At 50.0% G+C, this 27,149-nt stretch overlaps 1 protein-coding gene and 1 non-coding gene across 3 annotated transcripts in view; both read right to left on the reverse strand.

The window, feature by feature from the left end:
• Positions 1–4,525: 4,525 nt before the first annotated feature.
• Positions 4,526–4,597, reverse strand: Trnat-cgu (transfer RNA threonine (anticodon CGU)). Its single transcript has one exon. It is a non-coding gene; the product is annotated as a tRNA-Thr (tRNA).
• Positions 4,598–12,365: 7,768 nt separating this feature from the next.
• Rab11fip4 (RAB11 family interacting protein 4) overlaps positions 12,366–27,149 on the reverse strand; it is a 107,983-nt gene continuing 93,199 nt past the window's right edge. For both annotated transcript variants that reach the window (XM_034506775.2, XM_076936206.1), the window contains 11 exons: positions 26,556–26,750; positions 25,844–25,978; positions 25,569–25,604; positions 24,984–25,083; positions 24,623–24,726; positions 23,457–23,597; positions 20,689–20,770; positions 19,992–20,129; positions 19,762–19,917; positions 18,685–18,828; positions 12,366–17,929 (listed from right to left, as the gene is read on the reverse strand). In XM_034506775.2, the coding sequence (XP_034362666.1) occupies positions 17,813–17,929; positions 18,685–18,828; positions 19,762–19,917; positions 19,992–20,129; positions 20,689–20,770; positions 23,457–23,597; positions 24,623–24,726; positions 24,984–25,083; positions 25,569–25,604; positions 25,844–25,978; positions 26,556–26,750 (1,348 nt within the window). In that variant the 3' untranslated portion in view covers positions 12,366–17,812. The remainder of the gene's footprint in view (positions 17,930–18,684; positions 18,829–19,761; positions 19,918–19,991; positions 20,130–20,688; positions 20,771–23,456; positions 23,598–24,622; positions 24,727–24,983; positions 25,084–25,568; positions 25,605–25,843; positions 25,979–26,555; positions 26,751–27,149) is intronic.

Raw genomic sequence — 27,149 nt, forward strand, 5'->3', positions numbered from 1 at the left:
CCACAGACAGGTTGCAAGGCCACATTACACAAGAGAAGAAGGGTTACCAGGGCTCTGGTCTTCTCCTCCTCTCCATCACTAGCTAGTCCATAAACAGAGTCCCTTGCTTCTTGGGGTGGTCCTGTAGGAAAGTTTCACACAGGCACTCGTCAAGCCAGACAGTGGGACTGGTCCTGCCTCCAGGGCCAGAGAGGGACCCAGAGAAGGTAGGGATTCCTGAAAGGCTGTCACAGACTGTTGGCTCCGTCTTGCAAGGGCTCCTAATGACCCAGCACCTCCAAAAGCAGACGCGCATGTGGGATACAGATAGGAAGGAACATTTCCCAAACCTTGAGAAGTTAGTAAAAAAAAACCAAAAACTTGAGAGTGTTAGTAAAAGAAACAGCAGCTAACAGTTTAGAGTCTAATTAAGTATTGCTGTCACCTGGTGTCCAGAGAGAACAAAGAGTTACAAAGGAACCTGTGGCCAGCATGCCCCCCCCCCCTCATGTGGCTGAAGGGTTACCACGTGTGTCTTTTTTAAAGATTATAATATATATTATATATTATGTGTGTGTGTGTGTGTACACCAGAAGAGGGCATCAGATCCCCTTACAGATGGTTATGGTTGCTGGGAATTGAACTCAGTACCTCTGGAAGAGAGGTCAATGCTGTTAACCACTGAGCCATCTCTCCCATCCCCCATCCCCCACCGCATATGTAGCAATTTATCTTGATGTCTTCTCTTGGCCCAGATAATTTTATGACGAAGAAACAGCAGGAACAGACCATTTACTGCAGGAAACATCACTAGGATTACTAGGTTTGTCTACAGGTGGAACCTGTTTCACTTCCCCACCGCCCAGGAATACTTCCACATTTGATTTCCTCCCCATGGGCTTCAGCTTCCACATTGGCAAGTTGAGAAGGATTCCCCTCTGTGACTTCTCCCAGCTTGACTGGACCCAGCTGCAGGAAGGGAAAGGTCATTAGCACTGACGGCTACTTGATTTTGCTGACCTTTGTCCACACACTATCACTGCTGACCTGGGGTATAGTCACCCTACGCAGGAGTCTCTGAATGACTTTCTGTGAGCAGAGTAAGTGTTTGAAAGGTCCCAGCGTCCTTGGTTGAGGGCCATGCCTTTGGCCAGAGTTCTACAAGTCTCTTTTTGGCTCTGCCATTTAGGATAGATTTTTTTTTTTTTTTTAATGGTGTTGGGAATGGAACCAAGGGTCTCACTCATGGTAGGCAAGCCTCTAGCACTGACCTATATCTTTGACCCTTAAAATATTTTTTTGAGATGAGGTCTGAGTAAATTTCATAGGCTGGCTTTGAGTAGTTTTCTGTAGCCCAGGCAGTCTTGAACATTTGATCTTCCTGTTTCAGCTTCCTAAGTAATTGGGATTACAAGTCTGTGCCACTAGGTCTCCTGGAGGCCTGGCTTGATTGCTGACTTTATTAAGCCTCCTCTTCCAACCCCTTCCTCTGTGTGTGTGTGTGTGTTTGTAGGGTATGTGTAGGGTGTGTGTCACTGTGACCTATTACTTTTTAGGAAGGGTATACAACTATCCACAAGACTATATCCTCTATCAGAGCTACTTGGTCTAAAGTCCAGCTCACATCAGTGAGGGGGGCGACTTTGTCCCTGTCCATACCTGCTTCCCACTCTTTTCAAGCACAGGACAAGAACCTGTATCTGGGTCTCTGGGGAATGCAGCCTTTGACAGTGTGTCTGTAGTGATTTGAGGAACTACGTAGTTTTCCTGTTGTTAAGAGTTGTCTATTACACTAATACAATGCCTGCTTGGCCCACAACTAGCAAAGGCATAGACGAAAAAGTCAAATAACAGGAGAGCGAGCTTTTCTAAGAAATTTCTGCTCATCTTATGGAGAGCCAAATCTAGGGGCTGGAGATAGAGCCCAGGAGGTAGGCTTATTAAACATACACAAAAGATTGATCCCCAGCCCCACATAAAACCAGCTGTGGTGCTGCTATGTATCCACAATCCCAGTTCTCGGGAGGTGGAGAAAAGGAAGGTCATAAGTTCAAGGTCAGCCTCAGGTTCAAGGATAGCTTGAGATACAGGAATCTCTGACTCAAAAAGCAAACTAAAAACGACTTTGAGTAACCTTGAAACAATTCTCTTGTCATTTCTGAGGCTGTGAAATGACCTGATTGGCTGGTGGCTTTAGGTTAGCTTTTGTTCCTAAGGATGGGCTTGGACCTTCAGAGTCTGCTAGTATAACCATCTATAAAAAATATTTAGTTATATTTTTACTCAAAAATATATTTGTCCCGTAGGTTGTAAGGGTTGTACAAAAGGGGAAGAAAAGTACCTCTGCCTCCTTACACAAATGTTAGATTTGGGTATTTCAGGATCAAAGATAGAAGGGATAAAGACAAGCGTGGTGGCACACACAAGTGACTAGGAGCAGGAGAAAAATCCCACTGGTTGACAGACTCCTGAAAGATTCATCTATTTTGAGATAGGGAAGGGGCTGGATAGATGGCTCAGCGGTTAAGAGCATTCACTGCTTCTTTCCAGAGGTCATGAGTTCAACTCCCAGTAACTATATGGTAGCTCACAGCCATCTATAAGGGGATCTGATGTCCTCTTCTGGGCAGATAGAACACTCATATACATAAAGTAAATAAATCTTACTTTTAAAAAAAATAGGCAAACAGATGCAAAAAAAAAAAAAAAAAAAAAAAACTGGGGAGGAGAAGGAGGTCCATTGAGAGCTCAGGCCAGTTAGACCTCAAGTTAACAAAATAAATTATTAGTACAGAAGCAGAGAAAATGGCTACATGTGTTATTCAGTGGTTACTGGAAAGGGGAGACTTTTGGAGTATCTGCTGAAAATCTTTGAATGGGCAGAAACCCCCATGAAACCCAACTTTCACCTGATTTGAATAGTTTAGTTTCTTTGTACAATGAAAGATTTAAGAAGATGTCTCTCATATTGGATAAAACTCACAGCAGGAGGCATAAGAGGTACAGCTGCTAAATTCTTTTTAGTCAAGTAGTATTCTCTCACAGGAAGGAAGAAGCCTGGCAGTAAATTACGTTGCTTTAAGTTTTCTGGAGGTTGAGTTGCCCACAAACCATTATGGCTCCACTGTGGCTCACACTGCAGTACAAACACTGTGATTTGTTCTAGATCTTGGCTGTTTCAGAGAGGACTAGAAGCCTGTTGGTCCTGCCACCAAATTTTGTCTGGATTAGGATTTTGACTGGATTTGGGGGGGTCAGGTTCTTAATATGGGCTCACAAAACCTGGTGACACAGGGGGCAATCATAAAGATTTGTGGATTCCTCCTTGAGGTCCTTAGCTCTTAGGTGGGAACTGAGAATCTCAGGTCACAAAGCATTTGTTGTTGTTTTGTTTTTTGGAGACAGGGTTTTTCTGGCTGTCCTGGCCTCGAACTCAGAAATTTGCCTGCCTCTGCCTCCCAAGTGCTGGGATTAAAGGCATGTGCCACCACTGCCTGGCTTTACAAAGCATTTAGAAAAGCCCTCTTTCTCTCCTTCCTTGACAGGGTCTCTTGTAGCTGGGACTGGTCTCAGACTTCCTATGTAGTTAAGGATGACTCTGAACTTGTGATATCCCTGCTGCCACCTCCACAGTGCTAGGGTTACAGGTCTGCACCATCATGCTGGGTTTATGGGGTCCTAGGAATCAAACCTAGGAATGCTTTGTGCATGCTATACAAGCACTCTGCTAACTGAGTCCCCTCCCAGCCCTGGGAAGCATTTATTAGCATAGGAGTTTAGCAACTGAAGTACACGCCCTCCAGTACCCCCAGCCTGGCTAGACCTAACTAGCTTTCAGGGTAATTGCAGGAAGTCTCTGTTCTCTGCCTTTAGCTCTCCTCTGACCTCACAGTTCAAAGCCCACATAGGGAGTTCCAGGATAGTTAGAGCGACATTGTTATGTAGTTAGACACTGTCTCCAAAACAAAAACACCCAGACAAACAAACAAACAAGAAAACATCGAAAAGTTGCTACTCTTTATTATAGTTTCAAGGAGAGAAGCTGGTTGATGGTGGGCCACCTCAGTAATCCCAGCACAACACAGGAAACCAGATCCTAAAACAACAAACAAAATGGGACCAGGAATCTGAAGCACTGGATGTCCTATCACATGAAATCTGGCTGTTTACCTTACAGAAGATTTGGGAGTGTCACAACTATCTGGAGCCTGATACAGAACGTCAAGGCTGAGAAAGGTGTGGGAGCCCGGGGAAGAGGAGAGGGGGGTGGGGGTGGAGTGGGGGGAACAGTGATGCAGTTGGCTAGGCAGAGACACACACGTTGTAGGGAAGGAAAGCTCACAGAGAAGGCACGCCTCTGCCGCGCGACCCAGACCCAAGCTGAAAGGTAGCGGATGCAGGGAGTTCAGCATCTGTGCCGGCCTCGGGAAAGAGTTCGGGTGCTCTGGCCACGAACCGCTAAAGAAGGGACTGAAAGAATAAAAAAAGGCAAGCGTCGGAGCGGAAAACACGGAACGGATAACAACAAAGTACCGCTCCCAAACGCAGGCACGGACGGGGTTCGAACCCGCGATCTTCGGTTTACGAGACCGACGCCTTACCACTTGGCCACCGCGCCTGACAGCCGAGCGACTGGTGAAAGCTCTCAGTGGAGGGGAGGTGGTGCGGGCGGGGAGGCGGGCAGGCCCCGCCCCTTCACCCAGGCCCCGCCTCCGCGCAAAGCCCGCCCACCGAGCGGCTCTGACAGACGCATCGCCGCCTCCTTCCGCTCGGCGTCTGATTAGCGGGTAGTCGGGATAGCGGCGTTCCGACGCCCCGAAGAGGCGGGAAAACCTCGGCGGCCGCGGAGCCATCCTCTTACCCCTCCGCTCCGGCCTCACACAGCCGGGCGAGGTCGCAGAGATGTGCGTGAGGCCCGGCATGAGCGTGAACGGCTGCGCGCCCCTCGGAGCCTGTGGACGGCGGGGACCGGGACCGGGGCGGAGGCCGGGAATAACGGAGGCCAAGAGGGCGGGCGGGACCGGGAGACTACCGATCCGGAGGGAGGACATCAGAAGGCGACCGGGATTGAGGGACAAACGGGACTTTAATTTGTTTTAGGTTTTGTTCAGTTCCAGGCGAAGAATGGGTGAGGGGTTGGGGCACGGCTGCTTCTACCGCTGTCTCCTTGCTTTTATTGGTCCTCCATTTTGTAGACGTTTACACCGTCATAGATCACTGGAGACAAAGGCTGGCGTAGCCCAGGCTGACTTCAGACTCTGTCGCGGAGGATGCCGTGAACTAAGAGATCCTTCTTCCTCCATCTCCCAAGAGTTGGGATTTCAGGCTCGGGCCACTGTGCCCGTTTTACCGGATGCTGGGGATCGAACCCTTGATTTCGTGCGTGCTACACTAACACAACTAAGCCACATCCCTAGTTCCTAGATCTATTATTTAAACTTTTAATTTTAAAAAGGCTTTAAAGTTTTAGTTTTTAAAAAATTTTTTAAGGGTTGAGGATTTAGCCCAGTGGTAGAGCACTTGCCTAGCAAGCGCAATGCCCTAGGTTCGGTCCTCAGCTCTGGGGAAAAAAAATTTTTTTTAGGGAAATTAGGTTTCTGAATCCCACGGCGTCTGTTCTAGGAGAGAGGAGAGGGTGGCCCTACTCTTGGTGCAGGGCTGTCATGCCAACAAGGCGAAGTCAAAGGTCCCACTTAGCAGCCTTCTTAAGTGCACTCCTGTAAGTAGGATACCACAGCCTGGCGAAGGAGGCGCTTCAGAGGGCTCGTGCGATTGCCCGCGGTGCTGTAACTAGTAAGTTCATCCTCTTTTATGGGTAGACTTTTTTTTTTTTTTTTTTTTTTTTAGGTTTATTTATTATTATGTATGCCTGCAGACCAGAAGGGGGCACCAGATCCCATTCTAGATGGTTATGGGAATTGAACTCAGGACCTCTGGAAGAGCAGTCAGTGCTCTTAATCACTGAGCCATCTTCTCTAGTACCCTAGAATCTCCACACACACACACACACACACACACACACCCTTTTTAAATGTAAAATTGGGGAGATTTGTAAAACCTAACGATATCTTTGTGGATGTATGTTAAAAACACAAGATTTGTCCTAACTGTTAAGTTTGCATACAGTGCTAACTGAACATAAATACCTTGTGCAACACAGCACTACAAAGTTTTTGGTTTTGTTGTTTCACTGCTGGGACTGCACTGAACTCTGGGTCTCCTGGATGTTAGACAAGTGCCCCGCCCCTGACCTTTGTCCCCAGCACCCTGCCCACAACTCACCTTCTCTGTTTTTTAGATTTTTACTTTATGTGTGTGAGTGCTTTATTTGCAGGTATGTATGTGTACAAAGTGTATGCCTGGTGCCAGCAGAGGTCAGAGCATGGGATTCCCCTGAAACTAGTAATGGATAGTTGTGAGCCCCCCACTTTGGGTGAGTGCCCCGAGATAAACTCAGGTCCTCTCCATGAGGATTAGTGTTTTTCTCCAGTTCAGTCTACTTTCTGTTCTGAGCCAGGGTCTTGCTGGGTTGCCAAAGCTGGTACTCTGTAGCAGCAGGACTTGTGAGCCAGTCTGCCGTCCCAGGCCCCGTGGTGACTACTTCATTTTACATAACTGAGACCCTGCCCGTTAGACACCATATCCCTTCTCCACAGGCCCCTGACAACCATCAGCCTTTCTGCTTCTAAGAGGTTGGCAACCTTAGATCCTTCATGTCTGAGGAATGGTGGGGACCAGCTTACTTCAGCCCCTCAGCTTTCATGTTGTAACTTCAGAAGGATGCCCTGGCTTTGTAAGACTGAACCTTGTTCTCTCACAGGCTCGTGCCACATTCTCTTTACCTGTCACTGCCTGGTAGACTTTTTTGGTTGTCAATAATACGCCAATGAGAAGAGTGAGCAAGTTGATTTGAGATACACGCTCAGAAGCGTGTGTGCTTTGTAGTCATTTTATTTTTTAATTTTTGTTTGTTTTGAGACAGAGTCTCTCTTTGAAGCCCTGACTAGCCTACAACTCTTTTGATTTGTAGGACAGAGTGACCTTGAACTGGCTGAGGTCCCCCTTTCCTTGCCTCCAAATACTGGTACTGAAGTGTGCTCCACTGTGTCCGACTTGTTTTTAAAGGGATCTCTACAGTTTCTCTAATGGCTCCCCGACTTGAAATTCCCGCCACAGCACACAAGCACCTCTTAGCCACTTGATCATTTTCTTGGCTGTGAATAGTGGCCATCCTCACGGTACCGATGACTGACATGACACCTTTTCTGGGGTTTGCTGGCCATTTGTTTGTCTTTGAAGAAATGTCCTCTCAAGTCCTTTTAAAATTGTATTACTTGTTCTATTTGTTTGTTACAGTTTAAAAGCCAATAGTTATTGGCTTCCTTTTAACCTGTGCTAAGTGACTTTGTGTATGAAGCAAGGGAGGGATCCAGTCTAGCTAGCCATCAAGGGATACAGCATCGAGGTAAGTGAGGCACAGCCTGCAGCTGAACTCAGACTGGGAAAACTAAGCCATTCTCACTGTGGACCACGGGGGTCATAGAGCTACCCTGCTGCGCAGTCACATACAGCTCCTGTACCTTTCCAGTTCAGGCTTGAGGTTGGTGGGCTCTTTATGGAGTAGTTAAGACTGCAGAGGTGCTATGTACATACCGTAATCCATGCCCAGTGTCCCTACTGCCACTCTTGAACTTCAGTTTCTTCATCCACAAAATAGGTGTTAGCCATTAACTGTGGCCCTGCAGGAATCAAGACTAGAACAGGGAGCTGGGCATGGCGGCACATGTACTATAATCCTAGCACTCTGGAGGCCGAGGCAAGAGGATCAGGAATTCAAGACCAGTAAGGACTATTTGAGACTCTCAAAAACTAGAAACAGCCTAGAGATGGTTCAGTGAGGAAAGGGACCAGATGCCAGGTCTGAGTCCACAGTGGAGAGAACCACCTCCTGCAAGCATGGTACGCACGCCCCTGCACATGTGCACACAAAATATATAAAAATGTACATTGAAAGGGCTGCTCTGGTTTTCACTGCTAAGATTAGATCCCAGAGTGGGAAAGGCCAGCCAGACGTCTTTCCCTTTGGTAGCAACCTGACACTTTTCCTGTTGATCAAATTTCCCAGACACCACAAAGCTTGAAATAAGTCTGCGAATACTGGGGTAGCAGCAGGGTGCAACTTGCAACCTTTGGGGTGTCAGCAGCACACTTTCAGGTGTCTTGTCAGATTGCTTTCCACGCCATGCTTAGGACTGCTTATTCTCTCCCTGACTTTGCTATTTCAATGGTATCTGGTCTGTTGCTTTTTTTTTTTTTTAAAGAAGGGGGTCTCAATAAGTCGTAAGTAAGTAAATAAGGTGTGTTCCATAAAAGCCAGACTGGCCCAGAACTCCTGATCCTCTGCCTACCCCAAACTCCCTGGTGCCAGGATCATTGGTGTGTAACATACTATGAGGGGAAAGAGAGGCTCTCAGGAGTATCAGAGCCGAGAGATTAACCATTTGGGCCTCTTCAGGAGATGGAGAGAAGACAGAATCCTCTGTATCACTCACAGCTGCAGCAGGCTATGGGAGTCTTCCCTGAGTGTGAGCCTGCAGTGACAGACAGAACTGCCCATGGGTCTCCTGGACAGTAGGAACTCAGCTTGGTTAACATTGGGGGACCAGTTCTGCTCAGGTGGGTCCCTTTAGAGATAGGTGCATCTTCTGAGGGGAAACTGGGAAAGCCTGTCAACTCAGGTACTCGTCACTGAGCCTGCCATCTCAAGCTCTGAACAGCTGCTCTTCCCAGTTCTGTGGACCATACAGCTCCCCTGGGTCATCACAGTCTCCAAGGCACAGTGTCATCCTATAGCCTGTACTATATTGTGCTCTCAGTGTAAGTCTATCAAAACCTCAAATACTGAGCAAGTGCCATGCTAATGTGAGGACCTGAGTTCAAATCCCAAGAATCCTGTAAAACCAGACAGTGATGTCTGTAATGCCTGCACTGCCACAGGAAGACGGGAGGCAGAAAGAGGAATCCCAGAAGCTTGTGGGCCTGGTGTACGCAAGAGTTAACAAAGGAACATTTCAAGCAAGGAGGAAATGAAGACTAATACCCAAGCTTGTCCTGACCTCCATACATGCAATGTGGTATATGTCTGCCTCCACTATGCAGACATCACACACACACACTCATACAAACACATCAAGAAAAAAACCCCAGTACTTTTCAATTTTTATTATTTATTGTGGGAGGGTTGAGACATGGTCTCTATGTAACTTCAGTTGATTTCAAACTCACTGTGTAGACTGGGGCTGGCCTTGAACTCACAGAGATCAGCCTGCCTCTGCCTCTTGGTATTAGCATTAAAGTCATGCACCACCATGCTTGGCTATTATTATCATTGTTATTATTAAACACAAAAGTCGTGTTTGCAATGTCATAGTGCTTAAGTCAAAAAGAAAAAAAAATCCAAGACACCAAAGTTAGTTTCTAAACTTGGGACTCAAAACACAATCCAGGGCTGAGGAGGGTGGGAAGAGTGAGGGAAGTCCCTGCAGTCCACTGCCAGTCCCCTGATAGCTGCCAGGCAGCACAGGCCAGATGCCGGCTCCAGAGCTACTAGGCCTACAGCCTAGTTTACCCAGAAAACTTGGTCAACTGCTGACCTCGTCACCCAGGCAGTCAGGCAAAGTTGCAGAGGGCCCACCAACCTTCCCAGACCCCTCCTGTTCTTCCTGAGTGAGCCCCAGGTGCAGTTTGTTGCCTCCTCACTCTCGCTCCTAGCTTACCCCTCCCACCTCAGCCTCTTGGACAACCCTGTTAGGGAGAGGTGCCCCAGCTTCAGGGCCCCACATATGCCATGCTTCTCCTTGGGGCCTTTCCAGGACAATAGTCCCTCCTCTCACGTGAACAAGTCAAATCCTGCTCTGTGATAAGTATATCAGCCAAGCCTGAATTCCGGGTGACTGGTGAGCTGGGTCCCTGGGGTCCCAGTGTCCTCATCTGGTAGTAAGCCAACCTTCCCAAAGCACTTCAACACTACCTGGCACCCAGTGTGCCCTAAACACATATGAACCAGTACAACCCCTCGATGTGCCCAGATTCTGTGACTTCTGTGCTATAGATAAAATTGCAAACCATGGACTGAAAAAATATTTAATCATGGGCTAGAGAGATAATTCAGTGGTTAAGAACATTGGCCATGCCGGGCGGTGGTGGCGCATGCCTTTAATCCCAGCACTTGGGAGGCAGAGGCAGGCAGATTTCTGAGTTCGAGGCCAGCCTGGTCTACAGAGTGAGTTCCAGGACAGCCAAGACTACACAGAGAAACCCTGTCTCGAAAAACAAAACAAAACAAAACAAAAAAACCCACTGGCCATTCTTCCAGAGCACCTGAAGGTTTGAGTATCTGCCAGCAGCCCTGGAACCAGGAGCGGATGGTATGAACCCCATTGGACTCTTCCAATGTTAGGTACAAGGACTGGGTCAAAGCAGCATGATGCTCCACCAGCCCCCCCATGGGGCTGGACTTGAGGCAGAACAGAAAGGAGAATTAAGGGGACACGACAGGGAAAGGGGTCCTCTATCCCCAAATCTAGTCTGTATATCTTACTGTCTGCAAGAGAAAAACAACACTACTGACGGATAGGATTGCAGTGGAGAAGTCCCTTGATGGTCTCCTAGCTTACCCGTGTGGTCTGAACTTTATCTCATACCCCTCCCCTTAAACCTGAACAACATGCTCCATAAACCACCACACCATTTCAGTTGCAAAAGGAGTGTTTTGAAGATGAGAAATCCATTAACCAATTTCTTTTTTAAAAACATTTTATTTTTGTTTGAAGCTGGATCACATTCCTTTAATCCTGGAACTATCAAGCCAGAGGTCAACAGATTTCTCTGAGTTTGAGGCCAGCCTAGTCTACCTAGTGAGCTCCTGGCCAGTCAGAGATACACAGTGAGATCTTGTCTCAAAGATTAAAAGTGGTGTTAGTTTGAGAGACAACCCCACTATATAGATCCTGATGCCTGTGAACTCACAGATCTACCTGCCTCTGCCACCCAGGTGCCTAGATTAAAGACATGCGCTCCCATGTCCAGCCTGCACTTAATTTATAAACACTGAATCTACATGTTCGATACATTAAGCATTGTAACCTCAAAAGCCACAAACCCACATATATAGCTACTATTAAGACACTTGAGCCCCATCCCCTATGCTTTCTTGGGATGCCGAGGCTGTCTCATGCATGTTTAGCCCTTGACTGCCACCCCTATTTAATGAACCCAGCTCAGCTGCATATGGACTCATCCTGAAATTCTCTTCTGTCTAGCAGTCAAGAAGCTGGCTCCCCCTGAGTGGAGTTCCGGAGACAGCAAACTCAAGCTCCAGGGGCCAGGGTCAGGCTGCCAGACTGGCCACATGAAAGGACCCAGCGAGCACGTGGGTGGCAGGAATGGGGGCGGGGAGGGGTACATCTCCAGCTGCGTTCACTCAGCTGTAGTACAGGTGACAATTCAGTGTGTGTGCGTGGGGAGGTGGGGTGTGAGTTGCAGCTTCTAAAGATAATGTACCTGTGAACTGAACATGACCTTATTTGGGTTCATGCAGATGTAATATAGTTCAGATAGGCTCACTGGGTTATCTGAGCTCAGATTTATTCCAGTTAACTTCACTGAGTTATTATCTTTGTCAGTCTGGAGACCCTGGGTGGTAGGAAAAGACTACACTGAGGAGACAGTAGGTACAAAACCTCTAAGTCTGCAATTGATGGTTCCCTGTGGGCCCAGGAGGCAGGTAAACCTGTCCAGTGCAGAGCTGCCTGTCCAACCCCGAGCACCCACAGCATAGGGCCTACCTGGAGAGGATACATGGGCCAAGATACCTGGTCTGCGTGACCTGTGAAGCCCTTTCATCCTTGAATTTTAGAACACATATAGAACAAAGGTTAGCCATCCGGGGGCCCCAACTACACAATCATGTGCAGCCATGATAATCCATGGCACAGCAGGATCCATCTTAGGTGAGTGAAAGCAGTTTAAATGGGGGACCTGAGTCTGGTCAAAATAGATGACATGGGAGAAGCATGACCCAGGACCCCTTAAGCCTTGGAAGGCCCTTGCTGAGAACATGGCTACAAGAGTTTTCAGTCACAGTCCTGAGGCTGGAATGGGGGCAACACTGGATCTTCTGTGAGTCACATCTCTAGGCAAAGCAGGCCAGGACTGACTGGACCCAGATCCTGCTTTAACCTTCCTCTAGCCATCTCAGTTACTGCACAGCAGAAAGAGGCTGTTATTCCTAAGGGAAATGTCACCCTGAGGCCAGGACACAAGCCTGCCTTTCCCTCCCAACCGCCTCCATCCCTCTCCGGCTCCCCCAGAGAAGTTCACACAAGTCAGGCACAAAAAGCCAACTTTTTATTTACACTGTGGTCTGTACATTACAGTTCCTTGGAAGGTGCCCACCACTGAAAGCCTGTTTCTGGAGAGAACAGAGTGGAAACAAACAGTTCAGGGCCTGGGCTGCAGCCCACTCTCCTTTCCCTGGGGCCTTAAAGTGGAAGCCTCTTCCCAACCCTAAAGCTAAGGCCATTTGCAATTACTGGCTTCTGGGGCAAAGCCCCAAAGTAATCCCTGGAAAGTCGGAACCGATTTGCCTAGAGCTTCTTCCACCAGAAGGCCCAGACCCACACATGAAGAGCTGAAACTGGGAGCCAACAGGCCATGAGTTCTCAGCACTCTGTCCTGTGCAGGTCCTGACATTAGTCTGGTGATTAATGGCACTCTGGTCTGAGCACCAGCAGACAAGGAAGGGATGGACAGGTGATGACAGCAGGCAGGGACAGTGGCAAAGGACTTCCTTCAGCACACATCAGGGGAGACACGAGAGGCAATGGCCGTAAACCCAGATGTACTGCCAAGCATTGGAAACCACGTGGCCGGGGCTTCCTCCAGAAGTGCCATGCACACAGCTTTGCAGACCTGAAACCTCCCCGCTGGGGCCAGCACCTCATGTTAGAGGAGATCTGTCTTCTGTAAATATCTGAACCCACGAAGAAGAGGTTTGTGGGAGGGGCTGGTCTGCACAATGATACCCTTGTCTGGGATGCAGGGCTTCTAAACTAGCTGCAGGTACATGGGGATTAAGTGGTCCCTATGCTTAAGATTGTAACAAAATCCTGTACAAAAGTTACAGAGTTGGGGGGTGGAGGGTCCTATAGGCAATCAGGGCCTGGTGGGGTAAAGTGTTTGCCAGGTGGCCCCAGTAGTGGCACATGGCTGCACACGTGAGTACACACAGGACAGGGGGAGATAGGGTAAGGGGATGTACAAAAGGGGGCAGTGGGTAACAGAATCCTGTGTGGTGGTGACAAGGAAAAAAAGGCACAAGGACTCCAAACCATGCAGACAAGAAACAGTGCACAACAGTAAAGCAGACAGTCCCAACACGAGACAGGGCCATCAGAGCTTAGGCCTGTAGGAGAGGTGGCCTGGGATGCTACCCTCTGATGGTACCTCAGGAGCACACATCTCTACAATACAGTCACGGTGGGAAGAGGAGGAGCCCACAAGGAAGGGACATCGAAGCTATGCAGCTCCTGGTGAATAGGGTGGCGAGGCCCGTCACACCTTGCTATGCTTTCAGAAACAAAGCCTTTTCTAGAAGAGGCTATTCCTTAGCTGAACAGCTAAGAGACAGCAGAGCCACAGAGCTGTCCCTCCCGGAAGGAGCTACCTTTACTTTTTCCTCATACGTCCATGCAAGTGCTTTCTGCCTGGGTGGAAGTCAGCACAGGGAGGTCCTGTGAAGCTCCGGTTGCTCTGACTTGAGGCCCCTTGGCATGCTAGTGATGCCAGCCTGAGGAGCCACCACAGAGGGAAGTCCTTGGGCCTCAGTGAGGGGTGGGGTAGGAGGAAAGACTCGGGATAAGGGGCAGCACTGAGGCCCTAAAGAGCTCCACCTGAACTTATACAGAGTCACTGGACATCCTGGTGACCAGCCTGGTGACTACCCTATATCTTTCCCAGGTCCCATCAGTCATGTCTACAGACAGATTTGCTGATGTCCCTCAGATGAGCGAAGTGCTCCTGATTCCTTGGGCCTTGCTGTAGTCTCCGGATCCCCTACACAGCCCGGTATGTACCAACAGCCCCTGGTCATCAGAACCCAGGACTAACTATCAGACCATCACTTAGAGTCTCTAGAGTGTGGATAGGGTGCTGATTTGGCACTGGCAGGGAAGCAACTGGGACACCCTCAGGAAATAGACAAAACCCACAGAGGCAAGTGACCACTGCATCTAAGGCCGCTTTCAAGGTCCAGCTCTTCCCTGCCTATCTGCCTCCACTTCCCAATGGGCCTATGTCCAGTCAAATGCCGACACTTGTTTCCTGTCTCTCTAGGGTAAGATTTCCAGAGTAGTGGGATCAACTGGACTCTCTCGGGGCAAGGACCACTCAGTGGCATAATGACCCATCCTCTAGGCCACAGGCATGCTTCTCCAGCCCTGCTGGAACCCAGCAGACATTCATAGGTTTTAGGAGCCTTCACCTGGAGCTGTGCATGAACAACACTTGGGAAGGCCACTGAAGATACAGGTGCTGGGCCACCCTGTGCCACCAGTTACACGTGGAAGTCAGAGTTGGTCCTGTCATCAACTTCTCTCCATGCTGCCAGGGACTGACCCTCAGGCCAGGGACTCCACCCCTGTGCTACACTCCCATGCCCTCCAGCCTCAGTCATACGACACCAACACTCAGCCAAACTGGCAGACTCAGGCTCAAGGCCTGGCATTCTGCTTGGTCCTTGAGTTTTGCTTTTTTTAGTATGTCAGGACTAAAATTTTCAAAAGGAGCTTCCTCTGTAGAGTCTCAAAGAAAGCTATTGGTCAAAAAAAAAAAAAAAAAAAAAAAAAAAAAAAAAAAAAAAATCTGGCTAATTCAAAAACTAAAAGGAAACAAACCAGGGGGAGAATAGCTCATTTTGTTTGGACCCCAGTGGAATACAACAAGGACATGGCCCCCAACCTACCTGGACCTTTGCAAGTTACTGCTGACCCTTCCCTGAGGGAGTTGTCTAACTTGGGGAGAGCAACACCCCCTTCACAGGAGACCTAACTAAGTTAGCATCGCCTGAGGCATTCTTAAAACATTCCAAGGCCTGGGCCACACCTGTATCAACTGTTAGAACATGCAAGGATCAGAATGTTAAAAAGCTTCCTAACCATCAAGTATGGCATGGAATATCTTGATTCTAAAACCACTTGTTTATCTGAAATCCAAATCTAACTGAAGGCCAAGTCTAACATCTAGACTCATGAACGTCAAGGGGGAGCTCACAACTGCAAATCGAGCCACAGAGGCAGCAGAAATAGAGATTAGATTTTTCCCAAGCAAGAAGAGTTCTAGAACCTCCTGTGGGTGATGTGGCACTGGGATCCCTGGGCTTTCTAACCCAGAACATTTTAAAAATACATTTTAAAAGTAAAATGGGTCGGGCAGTGGTGGCGCACGCCTTTAATCCCAGCACTTGGGAGGCAGAGGCAGGTGGATTTCTGAGTTCGAGGCCAGCCTGGTCTACAGAGTGAGTTCCAGGACAGCCAGGGCTACACAGAGAAACCCTGTCTCGAGAAAAAAAAAAAAAGTAAAATGGGTGTGGTGATTCTTGCCTATAATCCCAGCATTTTGGAGGCTGAGACGGGAGAATTGCCTTGAGTTTCAGGGTAGCCGGAGCTGCAAAGAAGACCTAAAAAACAAACAAACAAACAAAAACAAAAAAAAAAAACCCAAAAAACAAAAAAACAAAAACAAAAACAAAAAAAACCAGAAACCTACTGCCACCACTGCGAGAAACAGCAAACATGACCTTACAGAGAAGTCATAAAGTTTTCTAAGTGTATTCTGGCTGAGGAAAGTAAGAAGGCTGGATTTCGCCTGAGGTGTGCTGTGTGGAAGTCAGACCACTTTCAGAAACCATTCTTCCAGAGACCTATACTATAGCAAGCATTCAGGTCCACAGGGCCCCCAAACCTGGGCATTTATCAGAGAGTCCACTTTTCCAGCCCTACAACTTGGGCCTAAAGTCTCCCTTCCCTGCCTGTTTCCCTGACAGAGATTCCTTCCTCTTCTGTGATGTGACTCTGGCCTCTGTGGCCTTCTCTGGAAACCTGCACACAAGAGAAGCAGGCAGCCCATACAATTTCAAGTCTGAAACACTCACCCCTGAGAGTAGGCCCCTCTGACCAGGACACACCGACACTCAGCTGGCCTCTGCATTCTGCCAGCATGGCATCTGGACCAACCTCAAGCCATGGTTTATTTTCCCATTCTTCCTCACAAGACTCCCTACAGCTTTTCCCTATCTTCCCAGACCCCAGGGAAGGAGACCCTGTATCCCGGATCAGGCCTTCCTGTCTTCCTGGGGCGGCTCATCCAGGCAGAGCAGGTGCACCCACCGCCCATGCAGCATGAGATGCACTCCATGCACATGATTCAAAGGAATCTCAAAAGCCAGAGAAAGCACGGTGACTGGACTGAAACTGGCCGCAGCTCCGTCTCTGCCAAGCAGGGCGCACGCCCCAAGTCCCCTCTTTACTTCAAGTGCCTCCTTTCTGCTCACTAGCCTCCCCACATCCCCACATGCCCAAACCTTCCTTTGAACACGAGATGGGCTCAAGAAAACAAACTGAAGGGGAAGACTTGAGACCATACGCGTTTACAGGAGCTGGGGTAAGGAAGCCAATCGCAAGCCGTATAAAACTGAGATAAACCAGAACGCTCTGAATACAGTACCTAATTCCAGATCACATTTTAACACCGCCAGGGGGGTGAACTCCCATCATATATTCACAGAACGGAAGACTAAGGCTCTCCCAATGTTCTCCACTGGATCTCCAATCAGCAGTATCTGCTCTCTAACTGGGGCCCTGTCTTGAAAACACTTCCCTAGGTCTGTCCTCACCAAGGAACACGGAACCCAGACATGTCACATGTGACGATGCAGCCATGAAAGCACACCTCTCTCTCCCAGGCAATCATTCCTTTTGGCCCCCAGTGCTAACACACACCTGCCTTGGGCACCCGACCTTCCTTCTTGGCCTTCCTTCCACACCCAGCTGAATGCTGCTTCTATTTCCCATCTTCAAAACAAAACGAAGCCAAACCAGAAAGGGGAGGCAGGAGAGCAAGACTGGGAAGGGCACAGAAAACTATGCAGGACTCAGCCCAAAGGCATGGACAGTGCACACTAGCTGCTCTTGGAAGCCTGGGTCCACTGGACCTGCTTACCTGTACCCCAGAGGGCTAGCCCGCAGGGGTCTCTCCAATACCCCTTCCTCCTCTGAAAAAAACAACCAAAAAAAAAAAAAAAAACCCACAGCTTAAAAGGTGGCCTGAAAGGCTGGCAAGGACACAAAATTCTGGAGAATGTAACAGTTTTGTCCCCATTCCAGGGGGGTGGGGGTGGGGAGAGAACCTGTCTCCTGAGAATATCTTCTAACCCTTATCCACAGAGGTAGAATCATTTCATCAGTATCCTAAATGCAAGCTTCCAGGCCTTGCTGTTAACTCCTGAGAGTGTTCCTCCCACATCCAGTCCCCTCTGCTCCTCACAAAGGGGCTACAAAGTGCACACACAGCTCACCATGGGTTGTCACCCACAGCCATGGCCCCAAGCTCACTCCTTGCCTGTGTGCGCACAGCATCCTGCACATACATCAGCACACACACAGGGTGGTCAGAGGTACAATTACAGAGTGAGTGTGGGTGAAGCCTGCATCTTCATCCTCGGGCAGGCCTGCCCCTAGGTCCCAGGTCCGACGGCCGCTCTGCAGCCAGCCCTGACTCAGTGTTTGATCTCCAGGATGGAGGGGTTGTGATCCAGTATAGCCAGGATAATCTTGTCCATGTACTGTCTCAGTCGGAAGTTGATCTCCTCCTGCTCCTTTAGGGCCTCCATTAGCTGAAGGGAATGAGAAAGGTGGGTCAGGCGCTAGGCCCAGGCCGGGCTTACACTGGGCCAGTGACCAATGACAGAGGCGCCCAGATCAGCCTGAGCATCTTAAGCAGGGACCAGAGCCTAAGGCAATTTCATTGACCCTGGAAGGGGCTAAAGTGTGAGGAAATTTTCACAAAGTTGGGAACACTGGCCAGATGCAATTACACTCAGGGCTGATGTGTATGGTCCCAGCTAGGGCTGCCAGCTCTTTCTCCACCCAGAACAGCACCCTTCTCGTTCCAGCCTTGCCTTACTCAGCCGCTGTCTCACAGTGACATTTAGGTGCGGCTAAACTGCTGCTCCAACCCTGGAGTTACCTGCTCCAGGCAGGTGTGGCCTGTCATTTCTCCAGGGAAGCACTGAAGCTGTGAGCTAAGAGACCAAGTAAACACGTGTGCAAAAGTAGATGCTTCGGGGATTCTGGTCTCCATCTGGGTTAGGTCCGAGAAAGATCTCTCACTGGAGCTGCACTCTGACTTGGGCCCAGAGCTCCTGAGTTAGGAGAGCTAAGCCCCTCCCCTGTGCTGCCTCCTGCTCAGCTCTGACGTCATGGAGACAGTGGTAAGTGGAGGACTATTAGGGCCAGGCCTCAGCCTGCCTCTCTGGTCCCAGCAGGTGGAAGCTGGGGCAGGACCCACAGAATGGAGAACCCACAGAATGGAGACACACCACCATGGAGACAAAGCTGAGTGTCCAAGGGAACGAGAAGACAAGGCTACCTCATCTCGAGATGCTGTGTCGATTTCAGCAGCCAGAGACTGGGCTTTGGTCTGGGTGGCAAAGAGGTTCTTCGCCTCATAGAGGCTGAGGCTCAGGATCTGCCCATTTAAATCATCATTCTGATCCCGCAGCTTGTGATTTTCCTGTGCCAACAGAACAAAGGCACCGTGAGCTTTAGGAAGCATCCAGAGCCTGCTGGAACCCACTTCCCCCTGTCTGTGTCCTCAGCTGGAAGGGGAGCTACAGCCCTGCCTGGGAGAACCAAGGTGGCAGAGGTCCTTCCTCTCTAGGGTCCTGTGGGGAGCTCTGCCCACCAGCAGCTCAGCATGCAGCCCTAGACCTGGCAGAAGGGAGGTGCTATTCTGGATTCTCTGTGCAGGAAGGAAGGCTGGTTTTCCTGGCTCTTCCTGCAGGTTCTGGAACCTGCTGAGTGGAAGCTGTTTCAAGATGCCCTTGCCCCAGAAGGCAGCTGACACTACAGCTCCACAGGTGCCCCTCCAATTCTTGCCTCTAGCTCACCCCAGGAACCTGGGAGCCCCTGGGGTAGATGATGGGCTAGTTGTACTGGAGGAGATGGCCCCTAGGACTTGTGCCTGGGTGGATGAGCTCAGGTGCAGTCCATGCCCAGCCTCTGGCTCACAGGCCCAGCTGAGTTTGAACTTCACTCCCTTCTTGAGCCACTGGCCCTCCTGGTCCCATGCTAACACAGGCTGCAACAGCAGGAATGATGGGACACCATGAGAAGCAGAATCTCAAAGACTTAGGCCCTATCTGACTGAGGTCTAACCCAGCCCAGCATGCATCTGCAGCGTGAGGATGGTCCTCTTATTCCAACACCCAGAACAGGACAGGGGCCTAAGAGTGCAAGAACCACTAGGCATAACCAGAGGCAAGCCGCTTGCCTGAGTGTGGGACGGGACGCTGGGCCTTGGCAATCAGGTAGCTGAGAAGAGACAGGAGAGGTGGCAGGAGGTAGACTGGGGCTCGTGGCTCCCTCCCTATGACCTCTAAACAGATGCCCCCATGGCTGAACCAACCACCTCTTCAAAGCCACTGGACACGGCTCTAGGGCCTACCTGCTTCAGACGCTTGACCTCATGTTCAAGTTCGACCTCACGGGCTCTGGCATTGAACTCGCCAAGGCCAGATGCGCTGCGGCCCCTACCTGGCCGTTCGCAGTCCAGCTTGTACATCTGCAGGTGTTCCAGCTCTCTCCGCAGGTCCTCGATGAGCTGTGAGGGAGAGAAGCTGGTTGTCAGCAGCAGTGACACTGAGAGAAGCCCTGGGGCCCTGGCCTGTGATTCACCTCCTGCGTTGCCTCCCGCTCCTTCTGGAACTCCAGGCGGTTCTGCCGCAGCTTGTCCATCATGCGCTTGTAAAGATCCATCTCGTCCTTCAGTCGCAGGCTGGTGTCCTCCAGCCGGTCAGACATGCGCTGCCGCTCCTAGGACAAGGCAGACCCGGTCAGGGCAAGCATCCTGAGCAGGCCCTTGCACTCTGGAGGACCTTAGTGCGGCAAATGGACAGGCAACAGGTACCTTGGGAATGCCCTCTCAGAACCTTCTAGAAACACAGCAGGAAACCTCCCAGGCCTCTGATGTCCTTCAGTACTGTCAGAGCCTGAGAAGCAGCTGTCTGTCCAAACAGGAGCTAAGCCCACCCTCTTCAAGAAGAGAATTCCACAATATAAGGCATTTACAGTATATAATACAGACTAAATTTTCACTGTAGAAGACTTGAAATTTTGTAAATTCTTCCTATTTAATTAATAAACTTGCTTTTGTTTATCTTTAAGACAAAACTCTCATGTACCCTAGGTTGGCCTCAGAGTTCACGATGTAGCAAAGGATGACACTCTCATCTCCGTCGCCTGAATGCTGTGTGCTACCGTACCCTGGTACCTCGTCTCTGCAGGGAAATACTTCAGTGCTCCTGAGACTGGGATCCAGCCCTGACTACCATCACTTCATGAACCTAGCGTCTTGCTGGGACCAGTTGCTCACCTCGTCCAGCTTCTCTGTTTGTGACTTGAGTCGAGCCACTGTGGTTCTCAGATCTGTGTTCTCTTCTTCCAACTGCTGCACCCTGGGAAGGAAAAATGGCATGGCTTACAGAGAATCTGGAGCAGAAACAGCCTTAGAGAGAAGGCGACTGGCAACCAGTCTCCACTTCCAAGAGAAAGAAACTACTGCCTGAGAGAAAGATGGGGACAAAAATAAGTAAATGCCTCACAGGCTAACTCAGGTCCAGCATCCCTGATCCAAAAATCCAAAATGTTCCTAAATCCAAGGCTTTTTGGACACTGACGTGATGCCACAAGCCAAAATCCCATGTTATCATGAACCTGCTTCATGTGCGGAATCATTAGTACCTGCCTTTAATCCTGGCACTCGGGATATAGCGGCAGGAAGATCTGTTACAGAGTTGGAGAACAGCCTGGTTTTACATAGTGAGTTCCAGGATGGCCAAAGTCACATGAGACAGTTTCAAAAAATATGTATGTTATGTATATACATATATATAAAATGTATATGTATAATGTGTATACACACACACACACATATATAATTAGTCTATAAATTACTTTTTAACTGTGTGTGTTTGTGTTCAGTGTGTTGTGCATGTCCGGGTGTGGGGTAGGGGCAGTGTACATGTGTGTTTGACTTTGTTTGAGACAGGATCTTTTATTGGTTTGCCAGACCAGCTGACCCTCCAACTTCTGAGGGTTCTCCTGTCTGCCGCAGAACACTGGTGTTCCAGAGACACTCTGCTGTGTTTGGTTTCATGTAGGTTCTAGAGACTCCAAATCTAGATTCTAGAGAATCTAGAGATTCTGTGTGGCAAGCACTTTACCCACTGAGCCATCCTCCAGGCCCATAAGCTATTTTAGAAACAAAGGAGCCAGGCTTGATTGTGTACAGCTTTAACCCAGCACTCAGAGGCAGAGGCAGAGGCAGAAGCAGAGGCGGAGGCAGAGACAGGCAGATCTCTGAGTTGGAGCCCTGCTGGCCTTACAGAGTGAGTTCCAGGACATCCAGGGTTACACAGAGACACCCAATCTTGAAAAAAAGAATGGAAGGAAAAAAGGAAGAAAGGGAGGGAGGGAGGGAGGGAGGAATTTCATGTTTAGACAGGATTCTATCCCCAAGACATATGTATACATAAGTATGTATTTCAAAATCTAAAAAAATTCTGAAAGCTGGCCTTCACACACATGCACACACGTGAACACACATGTACATACACAAAATCCTTCATGAAACAATGAGGAAGGGAGCTTCTAGGAGGAGGAGAACAGTCCCATGCCTGGTATGCCCAGGGCTCTCCTGTTAACATCTGTAATCTGAAGGCTATCCCCATCCCCATGTTTGCCTTCTATTCTCCATCCCTAGCCCTCATCTGGAATTCAGGGTGCTCGCTGCAGCTTCTCGGATTCAGAGACAATGATCCTCTATGGGAGTGTTTGCAGACAGCTGCCCTGCAGTGACCCAATGGGGATGGCACTCAGGTGCTTTTATAGGCAGGTAAGATGGCTACTGGAATGTACAAATGTACAAATCAGATGTGATTACATTTGATTCTTGCAGTGCCCTCATCCAAGCTATTGCCTCATTCTGGAGAGGCTTTGACCTTAATGGGGCCTTAGGGTGCCCTAGGGAGGCCTCCAGACAAGGGCTAGAGAGGAGTCTGGACCTCCATACTAAGTGGTATGAAGCTGGCTAAGGAAGTGAGGAGAAAGTTTATGCAATGACCGGAAGTACCAGGCATGACTCCACATGAACAGCCCCCTGGAGCTGTGGGAAGGGTAGCAGGTAAGACTACCCTCAGAACCTGACGTTCTGTGTTCCTGTTTCAGGCCCTGCTCATGGTCTCCTCCCTTCTTCCCCTCTGGTCCTGGCCATCTCTCTTGAGCCTGTAGTCATTTAAAACAAGAGTGTCTAACGTGAGCAGCCCCTTAGGACCCCAGCCCCAGCGCCACATGCAAGTAACGGTTATGAAGTAGCAATGGAATAATTTTATAGTTGGGGGTCACCACAACATGAGGAACTGCAGTAGAGTCCACAGCCTTGGGAAGGTTGAGAAGGTGTTGGGAATGGTGGGCAGTCTCGGGCACATGAGAGCTGGGAGGTCTCCTCACCAACCTGCACCGGGTTAGGAATCATCCAATCCCTTGGGCCTACCTGGCCCAGCCCTTGTCCAGCATCCTCTACCCAGGTGGGCTTAGCATCCTCTGCATAAACACCTGGACCAAGGAGTACCAGGACAGTGCCTGTTCCACCAGAGGACCCACCACACCCAGTCAATGATAAGACTGCAGCCTCACCGAAAAGCACATGGTGTACGGTGTGGGACAGGCAGAGAGTGGGGGAGGGGGAATCACAAAGCAGGTAGAACAAAATTTGTCCAGCCTCTGACTTGGGTTCTAGCAAGGAAGATGCTGACGTATACAGGAGGCCACAGGCTCAGCTTACCCACGCTCAAAAATCACGGGACGATGTGACAGCAGGGGGCGCTCTAGGCCTAGCTATCAGACCCAGCCTTCTGCTCCACCTCCGAAGCTTCCTCTCTGCCCAAGCACTGTGGCTACCATGACTTTCATTCTGCCTACTGCCTGAAGAAATGGCCTGTGCAATTTTAAAGTATCTGAAGTAGAAGTGGCAGAACGATTGGCTCAGCTTTACTGGGAACCCTCAGGGGCAGCACTACCCCAGAGCCGAGGGGTACAGCGGGGTGCAGAGGGGGCGCTGTGGGCACGAGGCCTGGTGCCCACCTGGTATTGAGCAGTTCCAGCTCTGTGCTCTTCTCCCGCTCCAGCTTGCAGTAGACCTCGCGGTGTCGTCGTGCCTCCTCCTCCAGTGCCTGCTCCGCTGTGGTCTCCTGATCCTTCACCATCTCCTCCAGCTCGTGCACCCTGCGTGGGGGCACACACGAGTTCAGTCAGGGTGCACTCATCCCATTCAAGAAGCCCCTAACACACTCACTGTGCTGGTGGAGGGTTTCCAGGCCTCTGGGCCGTGAGCTTAGCTAATGGGTGAGTTAGGGACACTGTGGCATCTAACAAGAAGTGTGTCAGTCAGACTCCAGGGAGGAGCAGACCTAGAGAAGCTCGAGAGGGGAGCGACAGCCACACAGAAGACGGGGAAGGCAGCGGGCTTGGCCACAGCTACACCAATGGCTCCCAAGTCTTACTCTCTCTTTTCTATGGACTTCCTGCCTAGAGCCACTCCAATTACTTAGGTCCATCCTGGCAAATGGCCATAAGAAATCCAGGAAAAGGTCAGGCCCATCTGGAGTGATAACCCACGTTGACTACCAGAAGCCTATAATCAGTCGTCCAACAGTTCACAGTCTCTCCATCAGGCTGAGCTGGGGCATACAAAAAGGCCATGTGGGGACCCCAACCAGCACAGAGAAGTCTACCAAGTTTCTTGCATCTGGGGAGGCCAGGCAGCATTGGGGGCATCCTTTCCAGTATCCCTGCTATCCAGGCCACCAATGGCACCTCCTGGGCACCCCCTGCCTTCCACTCCCTGCCAGGGGCATGTCCCCAGGAAGGGAGGTCAGGCCCTAGGCACTCTAAGCCGGTTGGCTCTCAAGCTTCCTAATGCTGCCACCCTTTAATACAGTTCCTCCTGTTGTGGTGACCCCCATAACAAAGTCACTTTGTGGCTACTTCATAAGTGTAATTCTACTACTGTTGTAAATTGTAAATATCTGATATGCAGGAGGATATCTGATATGAAATCCCTGCAGGGGTTGTGGCCCATAGGTTGAGGACCGCTGTTCTCACTCAGTAGGAGTCACAAGCCCTGGGGCTGTACACCCAGAGAAGTATTGAACAGGTCTGGAATCTAGGCCAAGTGGCTCAGAGCCGGACCAACCGACCGGGACTTCTCCAGGCTCCCCAGAGCCGCCCCGCCCTGCCCCACCCCTGACCTGTGCACCAGCTGCATGTTCTCTTGCTTCAGCTTGCTCTTCAGGCCCCCACTTGTCAGGCTGTCCTTCTCCAGCTCTGTGACCTTTTTTTCCAAGAAGCTCACCTGCAGCACGGGGGTGGGGCAGGGTACAATAGGCTTTCGAAGCCACAGAAATGAGAATCTAGAAAAGCCCACGACAAGGATCTCCAAATGACTATGCGTGAAAGAGCACTGGTATTTTGAGAGGAAGGGGCATGTAGTGACTGGTGTCCCTCTTGCCCTGAACTCCTAGATGGACACAGGGTCCAAAGTCCCCAGGGAGCAGCGCAGAGCAGATCCCCCACACATCCCAGGAACATGCCGAGAGTCCCAGGGCCCACCTTCTCTGTGATGTCATTGTCACAGGAGTCGATGCTGTCACGGAACAGGTCCTCGGTGCTGCCATTACTGCTACTGAAGTTGCTGTTGTGCATGAGTTGCCTGTGGGGGGTGGAGGGCACCTGCCTGCCAAGTCTGCCACAGCCTGGGACCCCAACTCAGGCTATGGGCTAGGTGAGTTTTCAGTAGAGGGGCTGCCGGAAAAGAGGTCACAGGAGGAATACTCCATCTGACCTTCCCAACCCAAATGGCTGTCTACTCTAAGGATGGTGGGCAGGCACTCCCCAAGCCCAGGTCCTAAGTGGAAGGGTAACACCAATAGCCACAGGCACCCTAGAAGGTCCACTAAGGCTGACGTAATGCGGATCTGAAGATGCTGACCCTACTAAGTAGGGACAGGTGGCAAGGGCAAGGAAAGGGCTGCTCTGCCTCTCTGCTGTCTCTTCCACCCAGCTGGGGATGTGGCCACTTGGCTACATGCAAGGCACAGGCTGAATCTGGGCTGCTGCCATGGAACCTTGACCCCAGGACAGCAGAAGCAACTCAAAATGGTAAGCACTCAGTTCTGTCTCCCAAAAGGGTCTTACCGTCCAAAAGCTGTGCTTGAGATCTTCCTGTTGGGGCTAGAGAGAGAGAAGGGGGACACAGTCACTGAGCAGAGGGGCACTGGTCCACTTCCACATGCTGCCCACTGCAAGACACTAAGGTATGATAGGCTGAAGGGACATCATTCATCAGCTTGGTGCTGAGGTGCTGCAGGAAACGCCTCAGGGGCAGCCCTGCAGGGACGCCATACCTGACCACACAGGGGGCTTGTGCACCCAGTCCCACCTGGCCCTGCCCCTCTGGGCTTCGGCCTCACCTGTTGGCCTTCAGGTTTTTCAGCCGGGCCTCCAGGTCGTTCAGCAGGTTGATCTTCTTGCAGCACTGAGAGCAGTAAACATCTAGCAGCTCACTGTTGTAGGTGTGTCGCATCTTCCGTGGGGTCTGTCCCGCACTGGACCAGAGCAGGGGTGGGGGAAGTCACTCTCTATGCTGCTGGCAGGCTATGCCCTTCCCCACTTCACCAAACTTGCTCAACCTAGTTCCCCAAGGCTTTTATTTCTACTTTGGGGCAGAGAATTGGAAATAAATCAAGAGCATCCCTTTCCCATGGTTACCAGAGATTGTGTGTGTGTGTGTGTGTGTGTGTGTACCCAATTAGCAGATAGAGCATACTGAGAGTTACTGTCACTGGAAGAAATGACTCAGGCAAGCAAGAAGGAGCCACAGAAGGTCACTTGAAAGGGCCTTCTTACACTGAAGTTCTAGGAAGCAAGGTGACATAGACACTCCCCACAGGGGTCTGCAGACTCCCAGAACAATTACCTGTTTCTTCTCCAAAATAAAAGGGGAGATATCGGACTCCCCACCCCCAATCAAGATGTAAGAAGGCAGCACACGCCTGCCAGTAGAGCCATGTAGCCTTGGACAGAGGAAGGATGTTCTTTGCCTGTCTGACCCACTGGGATGAGGCTAGACTGGTTCTGGCAATTTTCCATGGACTTCAAATGCCACCCAGAGCAAGGGAGCACCTGGAAGATACTGAAGATCCTAGATCTGAGTAGACATTGGTTCTGGTCTCATCGTCGGGGCAAGGGCTGCTGGGAGCACAGTCCACGTCATCCCCCTCACCATAGTCTTCAAATTGTTCCTCGTTGCTGATGAGAGAGGCGGTGGAGTGAGTAGAAAGGTCTGATGTGGTCATGGATGGAGTGAGGACCAGAGACCTAGGGCCATAAGCACCCAGTTAGTGGAGGGCTGACGGCCTGGCCTGCAGCTTCCTGGGGGGGGTGGGGGTGGGAACCAGCCTGGCATGACAGACAGCAGGAGCCTGGATTAGTCTATATACCTTTTGACTCTGGAAACCTTATCCTAAGGGAAATATCCCACACAGAAATTTCTCTGTAAGAGATATGTAAATTGTCCCATCCCCAAACAGCAAAACACTGGTTATTTCTTGATGGTTTAGCAACAGAGATTAAAATTACACTATAATTACAGTTACTGTATTAAAATATGTATCAGTAAAGCAATTATTAAATTATAGAGTATCAAATGATTGTTAAAAGACTCATACAAACACTGGTAACAAGGCAGAGAAATAAGTATCAATGAAAAGTTAGATA

This window comes from Arvicanthis niloticus, chromosome 6, assembly GCF_011762505.2.
Source record: "Arvicanthis niloticus isolate mArvNil1 chromosome 6, mArvNil1.pat.X, whole genome shotgun sequence".
NCBI lineage: Eukaryota > Metazoa > Chordata > Mammalia > Rodentia > Muridae > Arvicanthis > Arvicanthis niloticus.